Source organism: Cuculus canorus, chromosome 9, assembly GCF_017976375.1.
Source record: "Cuculus canorus isolate bCucCan1 chromosome 9, bCucCan1.pri, whole genome shotgun sequence".
Classification (NCBI taxonomy): Eukaryota; Metazoa; Chordata; class Aves; order Cuculiformes; family Cuculidae; genus Cuculus; species Cuculus canorus.
The window spans coordinates 7,495,694-7,508,101 of NC_071409.1; the positions used below are offsets into that span (position 1 = coordinate 7,495,694).

The 12,408-nt window shown below is 40.0% G+C and overlaps 1 protein-coding gene across 4 annotated transcripts in view; it reads left to right on the forward strand.

Annotated features, from left to right (window-relative positions):
• Positions 1-920: 920 nt before the first annotated feature.
• NYAP2 (neuronal tyrosine-phosphorylated phosphoinositide-3-kinase adaptor 2) overlaps positions 921-12,408 on the forward strand; it is a 142,637-nt gene continuing 131,149 nt past the window's right edge. Inside the window, exons 1-3 of one of the 4 annotated variants that reach the window (XM_054074804.1) lie at positions 921-1,477; positions 1,731-2,232; positions 8,562-8,804. In XM_054074804.1, coding sequence (XP_053930779.1) covers positions 8,599-8,804 — 206 coding nt within the window. In that variant the 5' untranslated portion in view covers positions 921-1,477; positions 1,731-2,232; positions 8,562-8,598. Of the gene's footprint in view, positions 1,478-1,730; positions 2,233-8,561; positions 8,805-12,408 lie in introns of those variants that run through there. The other 3 variants (XM_054074805.1, XM_054074808.1, XM_054074809.1) reach the window with 3 other exon arrangements.

Sequence of the window (12,408 nt, forward strand, 5' to 3'; positions counted from 1 at the left end):
ACTTTCTTAAAGCACCCTTTTCAAATGGACTCTTGGAGTTATGTGGAAGCTTCTCTGCCCTGTTTCACTGGGTTGCGAGAGGTGTGCTGGGACACAGAATTGGAGTGAGCAGAGAATGAGTTACTGGTGAATGAATATAAGGGAGAGTTCTGGGAGCAAGCTTTTTTCAGGGTATGGCTCCAATGTTAGTATTAGCCACTGCTGCATGAATGATGTTGCGATGTTTTGCAGTGTGGCTATCTGGAGTCTTCTTGAATGTGAGGTAATGCAGATATTCCAGTTAGGAGACGGTAAATCTGCTGGAAGTTCTCCTGTGCTTCTGTAGGTTAGGTCTTATTTGTGTACTAACACTGCTTTTCACGTGAACATGCATTACTCTGAGGTGGCTTTATGCCATGTTATTAGTTTTAAAAATAAATTCAACTGTTATTGTAACATCAGAATCAAGATATATGCAAGAGAAAAATGAAATGGTGTCTATCAATGGGGTCACACATTCCATGCACATTCAGACGTCTCCCCTTTTACTGACTTTTGTGCAGGGAAGGAATATTCTTGCTTTGTGTCCAGGCTGCAGGTTTGGGGGAGTGAAAGCAAAACTGCATATATTCTGCAAGGAGGAGCTATAATGCAGATAGATCCAGATCAGAAAAAAAGGAAATTTTTTTTTTTTCCAAACCATTACATTGACGAATTCCGGATGAGCATGAAGCTGTGTAGTTTCACTCTGAATGCTTCTCAGGCAGAATGCTTCTTTCCAGAGCGTGCATCTCGTATCAATATAAGTAAAACAGTGTAAATGTCTCTCTTATTCTGTCCGAGTAGCATAGTTTTGTTCTCATGCAATGGGAGCAGGTGGTGGGAGGTTGTTTTGATGAGGTTAAGAAGCTCCTCCCCTCTTTCCCCAAGCAGCAGTCTAATCTGCGTCAGCAGTAATTGTGTGCCTTGCACTGCTTTTCAGTGAGGGTGAGTGCAAAAGATACATCAATATGAGGTATCAAACTGAGGCTTAGATGTTCCTTTTAAGTGGCTGCTCATTTCCTTGAGCCATAACATGGGCTAAAGGTTAACTTACACATTCTCCGCGGAAGAACCATTTATTTTTGAGGGAAAGGCGAAGGAGGGGGAAGGGTGTTGTTTCAGATCCTTTCCTACCTATAGACTAAATGTGCTGTACAGTGCTGTTCACGCAGATTTTTTTCTTCTTCCCCCACTGGATTATTTGCTAATCAGGCTTCAGTGCAGTGGAGATAAGAGACTGTTGCCTAGCTAGGAGGCTCTGCCCGGAGCCGGGGACCGAAGCGGCTCGCTGCTCCTCGCCCCGTTCATGGGCCCGGCGCGGGGGAGCTGTCCGAGGTACTAGGATGCTGGCGGCGCAGGGGAGCTGTCCGAGGTACTAGGATGCTGGCTGCGCGCGGGGCCAGGGCAGCCGGATCGCAGCAGGAGAGGAGCCCCACAGCCCTGCTGGCACCCGAAGGTAGGCTGGCTCTTTGTTTGAGAATCCCTGATTAATCAACAGCAGCGTCAACAGACTAAGGCAGCCGGAGAGAGCGAGCCTGCCTGTAGTCACGGGGGAGAGAGAGAGAAAGACAGACGATGCCACGAGCTAGACTGCCTCCGACCTTCTATATCTAAGTGGCAATGAGAGAGAGAGGGTCTTTCCTGCTGCAAGAAGCCATTTGGATAGCATGTTTTCTATTCCTTATATTCCTTTCTTTTTGTCTCCACAGAACATATTCAAATGAGGTACCTTAGAAATCTCTGTGTTAGTGCATATGATGACGGTGCTGTAATCTTCTATGTTGTAAAGTGGGTAAAAATCATCCAGTTTCTTCTCTGCTGGACCTCAAAACAGGGTGTTGTTTATACCCTCTCATTATCTGTACCTTCTCTTCTCTGAATGTGGATTTAAAGAAGCAAGCACCTGTCTTCTCTTGCCACTGATTTTTTTAAAAACCAAACTTTCCATGCCATTTTAATTGTATGTTGAGAAGATCCATAACATAATACACTGACTTATAGTGATGTCGAATTCTACAATCTGGGCAATTTTGCCAACAAGACTCTAATGCACTTTAACTGAAGAAAAAACCTGAGCCTAACTGCAAATCTGTTCATATGGTGCTGAAATATCCCTTCCGACTGCACTGAGATAACCACAGGAAAGGGCTTTTACAGGCAAAAGTCACCTTTGATTATTGCACTTAGCAGTCCCCGTGGACTTAAATTTTGGTACGTACATATTTTAATCCATTATATGAGCATGCTAATTAAATATTATGCTAATTAGAATGAAGAAAATAATATTATGAAATAAAATAATGAGTAGTCAGAAAGCATAATGATGAAGTTGCATGTATTTTCAGGAGACATTAATCAAGCCATGGCTGAACTAAAAGCTCAAGTCTATTTGACTGGTTTTGTGTACTTCACATGTTGGTTGTGCTAGTAATAGAGACATCTTGCAGCTGGATTTTTTTGTTCATAAAAAGCACTGTTAAATAATTGAAAGCATTCTTTGCAGTTTTCTGATGAATTAATTGAAATAAGTAACTAGAATAGATGTTAGAAATTATCAGACCCACTGTACCATTAATATTTTACAGCATCTTAACATGATGCTGGTGGTTATGAAATCTCCATTTCATTTTCTTAAGAAGGAGGAAAATATATCCATCAGCAAGAAGCTCATTCTCACTTCTGAGTTCAAATGCACTCGTGTTTGCATACAGTGTGCATACATCTGTGTTGCTTTTTCTTTTTCTTTAAAAGTCTGCCACATAATGCTGGGATTATAAAATGTCATTATTGCACTTAAGTGCTGGCCATTCTGCCTCTAGATTTGTAATTGCTGAACAGCCATGTGTGTGGTTAGGGAGAAGCATTATTTTCCTCGGGGGATAAAAGTGGTAAAAGTGTTACTGTATTACAAAATAAGCAGAAGTTCTTTACATTCTGCAGTCATAGAGGAGTCATCGTTAGCAAAGACCTTTCCCCTTTTCAAAAGGCATCAACAAGGGAGCCAAAACTCAAGGCTTGAGGTACTGTTTCAGTTCTTAAAGCTACAAGGAGTGTAACTTGCCCCTACGAAGGGTGTGACATGCATAGAAATGAACTATCTTTTTTAAAACCATGCAGTAGCATTCTTGTTCTACTGAAGGAGATACTTTTAACCTCTTTAACTGAAGGGCTTAGCACTGCTTAGCTTCAGTGACTTCAGCCAGGTGCTGGAGCTCATGCTGTGCAGTATAATGAGGACAAGGTATAGAATCTGTAATCCCAGTCAAAATATAAAGTGTATTTTGTACTTCCAAATGAGTGCAGTGGTGGTGGCTCTTTAAACACTTGCATAAACTTGTCAATAATCTATGGTAGGACACTTGCAACTTATTTCAGTAAGTCTTTCTTCTTTGACCTTAGAAATTAATGCAGAACTGTGTGAAAACAGTAATGCCATATCATTGTTAAGAGTGAGCATGGAATGCAACTCTAAAAGCAGATCTTAGCAGTTTGACAGCTGCTTGGGTATTTCAAAGCTCCTTGGCATAAGGCACAATTTTGGTAAGTTCTGCAAAGTAGTCTCTAATATATTTTTCCATCCATGAATTTTTCTTGGTTGCAGTGAAAGTATTCTTTGTAATCCAATACCATTAAGTCCTTATTAGTGCTGCTGTGGTCAGCAGTTTGTGAAAATTGGATATGGCTGGTCTGTCTACTTTGCTCTTACTGCCTTGCAAGCAACTAGAATGAAACAGCTCAAACTTGAGGGATGAATGGCTGATTAGCAGCCTTTATTTGTAGGGAATTCTTCCGACATACTGAATTGAGAGGAGGGCATTGGTAGGTAATGTGAAAGTAAATGTGTCCTCAAAGAGAGGAGGCAGTATTTCAAAGGGAGACAGGCAGGTGTATAGACCTTTATAAATCAGTGATTGGACTCAGGATTTTGGGGAAGCCCACACTTGTGTTTCCAGACTTTGTTCTCCTACGCTTAAAAAAAATATCTCTGGTTTGGAAGAAGGCAATCAGTGCCTTTGTTGTTACTTCAAAAAGCTCTTTCAGTTTAATGTCAGCATTGCCAATTTTCAATGCAGCACAGCTGCAGCTTATGGCTGTCAAGCATGCTGAAAAGAAACTGATATTTTGGCAATCCTCATGTGAATAAGAGGGAGAACTGCATGTCTGAATATTAATGTATAGAACTGCTTTGATACAGTGATATTGGGTCAGTTACTTCTCGTTCTGAATTGAATATTTTTGTACTCTGATCATTTGAAATAAAGGTTGTTTGGGGTTTGACCAAGAATGCTCTGTTTGGCAAATAGTTAAATAGTTAAATTAGAAGTAAAGCATGCAACAGTCTTGTGTAGCCCAATATATTATTCTCCCATAGAAACTGTGTCTGAATCAATACAAAGGTCTTGAATTTAGTTATGTAAATATTTCTAGACAAGTCAGTAAGGGGACTGCTTGTCCTTGCCAGTAAACCAGATGCACTGGCAGGGAGGAAGAAAAGAATCATCTTGCTTGCTTTACTCCTCCCGTGCTGACAGTTGATTGCGAGGGCCATGGCAGCGCGAGCTGCTCTGTGCTCCTTTGCCAGTGTCCCTCTGATTGGGGGATATCTAGAGGGGCAGGTGCCAGTGAGCATGATTGTTTGGGTTTTTTTCTAAGTGAGGTTTCACATAATGTTAGTTTGACCTTTAAGAGGCAAAGCGAAGGTGCTGGAGGAATCCTTTGTGTCCTTGCACTTAGACGAATTGCCAAAAACGTCCATGTTCAGGGAACACGCACAGCAAAGTCCCTTCAATCAATCTCTGACTTTACAATAGGTTGGCTTCAATAGCTGAAAGCCAGGCTTTTCCTCCTCCCCTCTATCTCTTCCTATTCCTTTGCAAAGATGAAGGGAATAGAAAGGAATGTCAAAATATTTTCCAAGCAGAGCAACTCCTAGTTACATTTTTCCAAGACTGCTTGGTTTCGGAAAGCAAAATGCACTGAAAACAATTTGATTGCAAATACAGAGGAGATTCTTTACTGTCCTTGTTACAAGCTGACAAAATATCTGACTACAGTGTGCTTGTTAGGAGTACCAAAATGGTGCTACCTCACCTAGAGCTTGCATTACTTATTTAACAACCTGCATTTACGTATTTTTAATCAAATATAAATGTAATTGAACAGAACACTTTTTGTACTTGTATCTACCCTGACAGATGGTTAGGAATTGCTCACTGCCTGAGTTTACCAGTCAGGAGAACCTTTGATCAGAAGTTGATCACTGCTGTCGGAGAGTGACAAGCAAACAATCCACGGGGCTCAAAGGGCCCTGTGTATTGTTTGCAGCCTATTGTAATGATAAAGCATTTATTAAGGTAATATAATATCTCTGAAGTGTCATTAAGAGCTGTAAATAAAATTTGTCCTAGCCTGCTGCACAAGGAATACTAGTCCTTTAAAAATGTTTGTTAATTAGTTAAGCTTTTTGCTTCAGCTGTTTGCATTTTATTCCCTGTTTAATTGTAGCATGCACAACTGACCAATGTTAGTAAATGCAGTGAGGCTGTAAAATACCATGCATGCAGTAGATACACAGGTTTTCATCCAGAAAATGCATGCTTCTTTTATAGTTGTTTTCAGAGTTGGTGCCATAAGATCTGGTTCAAGGTGTTGAAATATTTGGGAGTCACCCAGCCCCCTCCGTGAGTTCCCCAAACTGAATTTGGTGTAGCAAACATACAAACATCTACAGTCACAGGAGTAGTTCAGCAGCACTGTTGCTCAGTGCTTCAGTGCTGTTACAGGGTTGGACCCCTGTTAGTACAAAAAATTTATCTTGGTTATTTGTTAGATACTGTGCAGATTTTTTAACTCTCTGCATGAAATAAGTAGTAGGAAACATTAGTGATAAATGATTATATAAAGTGTCTGGTCAGGGTGTGCAGCAGAATAAAGGCTTTTTTTTATTTCAGTCTTGCAATGGGAATTACTTTATCCTCTGTAATGAAAAATAAATATAAGAAAGAAGATTTCAGCATATCCTTAAGTGTCAGCTCATTTTTGACGTTCGAAAAGGAAACAATGAGGAAAAAACAATGCAGTATTGTTGTAGTAAAAGAGGGTCTGAAGCAGATCCAGTTCTGTATGTCTCAGGGGAAAAATGGATCAGAACTGCCGTTTATTGAAAGCCTGCTGAAATGATCTTCAGTTTAAAATTTAGTATTATATTTCAGGAGTAAAGTCCAGTCACTGGAGAAATCGATGGCAAAACTGCTGCTAAAGTCACTAGGGGAGAGAGTTTCTCTGTTCTACAGGTTTATCCAGACTTAATTCAACATATGCAGAAACTAGGCTTTACTAGAAGTCCAAAATAGAAAATACAGTGAAATAACCATCTGCTGGGGAGATGGCCCAGACTTTAACCATCACAAAGTGGATGCTATCTGGTAAGTTCAGACACCGGAGTTAGAACAGCGTGTGCTGTTACCATTGCTTTTAACAAGATAGGCTTCCTGCTGTAGAAAGCAACTCTCAGGAAGGGGTTATAGTATATGGACTTATTTTGCCTAATCGGGAAGGGTAGGAATTGGTCTAAAATTGTTTTCAGAAACACCAGTAACACTGACAGCCTGATTATCTCACTGCCAGCTTCCCAAGTCACTCCTTTGCAGATGGCTGTGCCACTTACAGTGAATATGTAGAACCACTTAATGCATGTTCCAACCCAATGGAGTTTTAGCCACTTCCAATGTGAAATCGCGTGCATGCATGTTGAGCTGCACCCAAGGTCTCCTTTACTGGTTTTATCGTACAGGGATTAATAGGTAATACCAATACTCATAACTGAAAGCACTTTACGATCAGTTTAGAGACCCTGAACATCAAACTTCCTTTTACGTTCAGGCTTAGTTGATAGCTAAGGTTGTCTTGGAAGGCAGAAGATGTGACAGGAGCAGACCCTTTGGTAACTTCTGAGTCTTCATAATTTTAACAGTCAGGTTACCATTGCACAGAAACAATTTTGATATAGAGACATAGATGAGGAAAAAGTATCAGTGTGCTTTTAAAGCATTAACTGTGCTTTTAATTTTATTTAGGATCAGTGCCTACCTTGCTTGGAATTTGGCTTGTCAAGCACTTTAATAAAGATTAAAAATATGGTAGTATATTAGGAAATGGAGGAAGGCATTTTTGTTGCTAATTACACAGGGACTCTGTCCCTGAAATCTGTGTGCAGACAGGATACTCATTGCCTATTCAATAAGATCACTTCTAGTTGCAGTGCTGGCATTGTTCTCAGGCTGATTCTGAGAAGTCACACCATCCTTCTTCGGGGAAGGGAGGGATGTACTAGTAGTGAAGAAGCAAACGCCTTTAGAGAGCTGAGCTCAGCTTCCAGGTCTGCTAGGATATCGCTCAGTCACTCACTGCATTCAGTCCTTGTCCTTAAGTTGATGAAGGCCCTCACAGGGCTGTGAGAGGATAATGTTTCTCAAGGCGATAATGCCTCAGGACCTTGGAAAAATCAGTATTTAAAATAAGAAGATGGCACAATTCTGTTTTAATAGAGTTCTGGTTTACTTGTTTAATAAGTAGTTACTCTGGTTGTATACAATTTAGGTAGCCAGTATGTTTCTTGAAATGATACTGTTTCTTTAGTCACCCATAATATTTACTGATGTGTCCGCATGCCACAGTTCTTATGACTCCCTAGGTGTCTGCTGCTGAGTGGAAAATTTTTGAGGCCTTTCTAAAAGCTTTTAGGCTGCTTGCCATGGAGTCAGGCATGACCTAGGGATCTAAGTACGTCTGTACTCCATGTTATTTAGCTGGAGGTGCTGTAAACCCAAGTGTCTATCATAGTTGTGGTTTAAATATGCAAGCTTGGAGGATTCAAGACCTTCAGAGTTCTGAAGGTCTCAACTCAGATGGGATTTCTTGTCTGTTCTTGGAGCTTCAAGCTAAACAGTTCAGCAACAGATGACAATGGCTTATGGGCTCACATCTAGGTTAATAAGGAATATAGGAAACTATTTCACAATATTTCTTTCCAATATAGAGCCCAAAGAAAACTTCAAACTCTTTTGTTCCAAAAATATGGAAAAGTATTTTTCACCTGAACTTTGGAATATCATGAAGTAGAAATTTTGTCTGGTGGTCTGTTCTAGTGCAGCTTTATGCAGACTGCAAAAAGGCTTTGTTGTTCTGGGGTGGAAACCTTTTCAGTCCAATTCAAACTTATATTCAGGGAGGCCAGTTTCACTGCAAGTGAGGGGAATTAGGAGAGCGGAAGGGGGTGGGGGAAAAGCTTTTGGGATTTGAACAATGTATAATGGGATGGATCTGTATCACTTGGAGAAAGGCTCTTGTTTTTAATCTCCTCTTGTCTCGAGGAATGTTGTTCTGTGTTTTGAATTGCTTTGCTTATTATGCTGTAGCAGCAGAAAGTCTAAAAAGTTGTCTCTTACAGAGATGTTAATTACAATTGACACAATCTTGCTGTCATAAACAGTAAGCTATTTTCCTACTGATTAAGGTATTATGTGTTTTTCAACCTGCAGGAAACGTTGCTTTCCTTTGTTCATTATCTCCTGCAAGATGATGAGTTCTAATCAGGAGGAGGTCACTTTGGGCGCTTTTCTCCAGTATATTGAAGATATGGGGATGAAGGCCTATGATGGCTTGGTTATACAGAATGCATCAGACATTGCTCGAGAGAATGATCGCATGAGGAATGAAACAAACCTGGCTTACTTGAAAGAAAAGAGTGAAAAACGCCGAAAACAAGAAGAAGCAATAAAACGGTAAATATTTCAATACAAACATGAGTGCTCTGGCAGAGTGAATGAACAGTGAGGGGCTTGGTCCTAGCTATGGAAAATATGTGGACCAGTTGATTTCTAAGCAGCTTGCTGGCAAAAGCATCAGGCTGCCAATTGCACGTGTTTTACATTGTGTAGATGTGATACTGAATGGTTCTGTCTTTCATGTTTGGATGGGAATACTCCCTTCCACTGAATTTAGTTTGAGCATGTGTAGCATTTTTAGCAGGTATGATTAATCAAAAATGTTTTCGGAATAGTAGTTGTAGTTCTAGTGGAAAACAGGTCCTCATATACTCAAATGCTTTCAGATAGACAGTGCAAAGACGTATTTGTGTGTGAGCTCTTGCAAGACAGAGAGAGCCTCACAGGTCAAAAGAGAATATCCTGGAGTTCATGTTTTAAATGTGGTAAATTTTCAAAGCTTTCTAATTGCTGTCTGAGGTTTCTTCTGTTATTTGATTTCCTCACATTTCTGTGCACTTTGGAATCAGTGAAAATACTGCAATCATTTAAAGGGAAATGGATCAAGCCCCTGATGGGCAGAACCCTGTAATGGCTCTTCTTGAATAATTCCATTGATTTTAATTGACAGTTAATGAGAGGAGCCCTCACATGACCTGGCATCTTGTGCCAATGGCTAGCAATGAAATATCTGCAGCCTCTTGGAGAGGAAAAGTTGAATGGGATAAACACAAATATTTATTGTATACATATTTGCATCTTTAAAAAATTGCATTTTCTTGAGGAAAGGGAGAAATTGTGTAATACAGACAAAGAGTCTGTCCAAATGCAGTCCCTTCCCTGGAGGTGTTCAAGGCCAGGCTAGATGGGCCATGAGCAACCTGGTTCAATGGGAGGTGTCCCTGCCCATGGCAGTAAGGTTGGAACTGGATAGGCTTGAAGGTCCTTTCTAACCCAAACCATTCTATGATACTCACGTGGATGGCTTGCGTTTTTCCCGTCAGCATGAGTCTTCTGCATTTCAGTTTAAGTGACTGAGGTTTAGACTGTGTCTTGGGTAGTGTACATACAGGTATAACAGATTTCCTGTGCTGTGAATGTTCCAGCAACACCTTGGTAGTCTGGTAATTTTGATGGAATGCTAAATGAAAGAGCACCGCATGCATTTTGACAGAGGATGGACAAAGAGCAGTGGAAATTACTGCTTTACATTACAGGAAGTAGAAGTTTTTGGATTGTCACTGGCTGGGGGGATAATAACGATATGAAATTAAGGTGACTGATGAAAGGCTATGCAGAGTGTGTTTTGGTACCTTCTGGACAATTATGTTGTAAGCTTACTCTTTGAGTGAGGATTCAAAGTATTGGGGAGTGGAATGTATAGGCTGCTTGTAGCAGGAGCTCTACTGTGGACAAATTCATGAAAGAAAATTTATTTTCCTTGCAGCAGATTAATACAGGAGGGATTTTCTTTGTTTCGGTTATGTTGGACACATTTTTTTTTTGTCATATTTGTTTAGTTTTCATCTCTCTCTTACTGAATATCTACATGAATAGTAAAGTTTCCAAGATGAAAGGGTGGGGCTGCTCACCTAAAAATAGTTCATAATACGATGGAAAGTTAGATTTTAGTTGCATTAAGCAGAGGAAGGAGATGAATCTGTCTCACTTGTGAAGTGAGCACATACAAAAGTGTTAGTCAACAAACTGGTGTTTTAAAGTAGTGAAACGAAGAGTACTTTCTCATCTTACATTGAGTTTTCCCCACTGAGGAAAAGAAAATATAACTAATCAAACTTACGAGTATTTTCCATTTACTGAAACTTCACTGTTTCATTAATTTTTTTGTGATAGAAAAACAAATTACCCAGCACTTTTCGCAGTTTCTTCATTTGATGATAAGCTATGTTAAACTGTCAATATATACAGATTAATTTAGAATATAAACTTCAGAGCTGACAGCTGCTTAGGCTGTGTCCTGGCTGACCTGTTTACTTGTGGTTTTGTATGTGTGACCTTGTCACTAAATACCAGAACAGGGTTTTTTTTCATGTTAATAACTTTCTTGGTGGAATATGTTGTGGAGCTGCCTGGCTCTTTATGGTCCTCTTTCAAAGCTTCTCCACCCACTTTGAATGGTGTTAATAGTATTTCCTACCTTGTGGTCAGTTTGTGTGGTTTTATTCATTGATCTTGGCAAAGTGATTTGATGAAGAGCTTTGGATAACTGCAGATCATTTAGGGCTGAGCCAGACCATGAAATTCTTGTTCTCGCTGAACTGAGATCACTGAGAATAGAGTTCTGTTCCTCAGATACAGTCAGAAGAAACAAGGAAGGTTATGAGTAATAAAGTGGGTTTATCAGAGGAACAGCGTGTGCATGTGCGTTGGAGGCATCAACATCTCTTTAACACAACACTCTTCTGGGGGAAACCATGCTTGCAGTGGTTCCCCTTTTCTCTCTCCCAGCTTGGCTTATCTCAGTAGCATTCAGGTGGTAAATGATATCTATCTGAGGAAATAAACAGGGGAAAAAAAAACCTTAGAAAATCTTGGAAAACACTGTCTTTGAGTCTTTTTCCTGTGCAAACTTGGAGATGAAAAATGGGGTATCTGTGATCAACTCTTGATTGAGGAAAACTAAAAGCAATGGCAGACCAAGGGAGAATATCTGATTTGACTAAAGGAACCACAATGTCCAGTTGTCTTAGGCTGACTGCATTTTAGTCAGTAGTAACCTCCAGTGATTCATCTGAGACCATGTTGTCTATCAGAACAGAGCAGCTGGGAAAACTACATCAGGATTATTGATTTCTTTTTACTGTACTGTTTTCCTTAGGTTATTACATTATCTTGGTGGATATTTATATTATCCCTAACTCCCGATAGTGTGGCCTAGATAGCAAGTGGTGCACATGTGCAGTGATAACAGTGCTACCAGTCTGGAGACTACCAACAGCTGAAAACAATCTCCTTAGCAACAAGGGAGTTGTCCCCTGTGATTAACTGCAGGTAGCTTTTGAGCAGGAGTGGGAGTTCCAGCAAACACTCTCCTTTTGCTTGTGGGAAACAAAATAAAGCAGCTATAAGTCTTTGGCACCTACTCAAAATTGCCTAATAGTCTGGTTATTGAATTTTGAGAGCTATTCAATTTTAGTGTTCAGATGGTCCCTTTTAGAAGAAGGGTGATCATGTGTATTAACAACATAATAATGAGTAATTTATTATCTAATAAAGTGGTGGTATTCACACACAGCACTACTTGGAAGCAGCTGTTATTTACCTAAATCATCTCATAACTATGCTGAATGACTTGCAAGTTCATTGAAATGCAGTTTGGAAACAGAATCTGAAAAATGACCTAAAAAGTAAGAAGCCTTTTGACTGTTTTCTGCTTTCCTAAGGATACGTTGTGTTGCATTTCTTCAGTAGCACTGATATGCCTTCTGTGTGATTGCTATCTCATTGTGCGTAGCTCTGATAGGTTAATTGTGGGGAAAAATGTATGGATTCATTGTACATTGCAGGGGATAAAACACATTGTATTGAATTGGGGGGAAAAAAAAGCAACTAGTCTTTGTCTGATCTTGCTGGGCTGAGTCAGCTGATCTGATCTGAATTT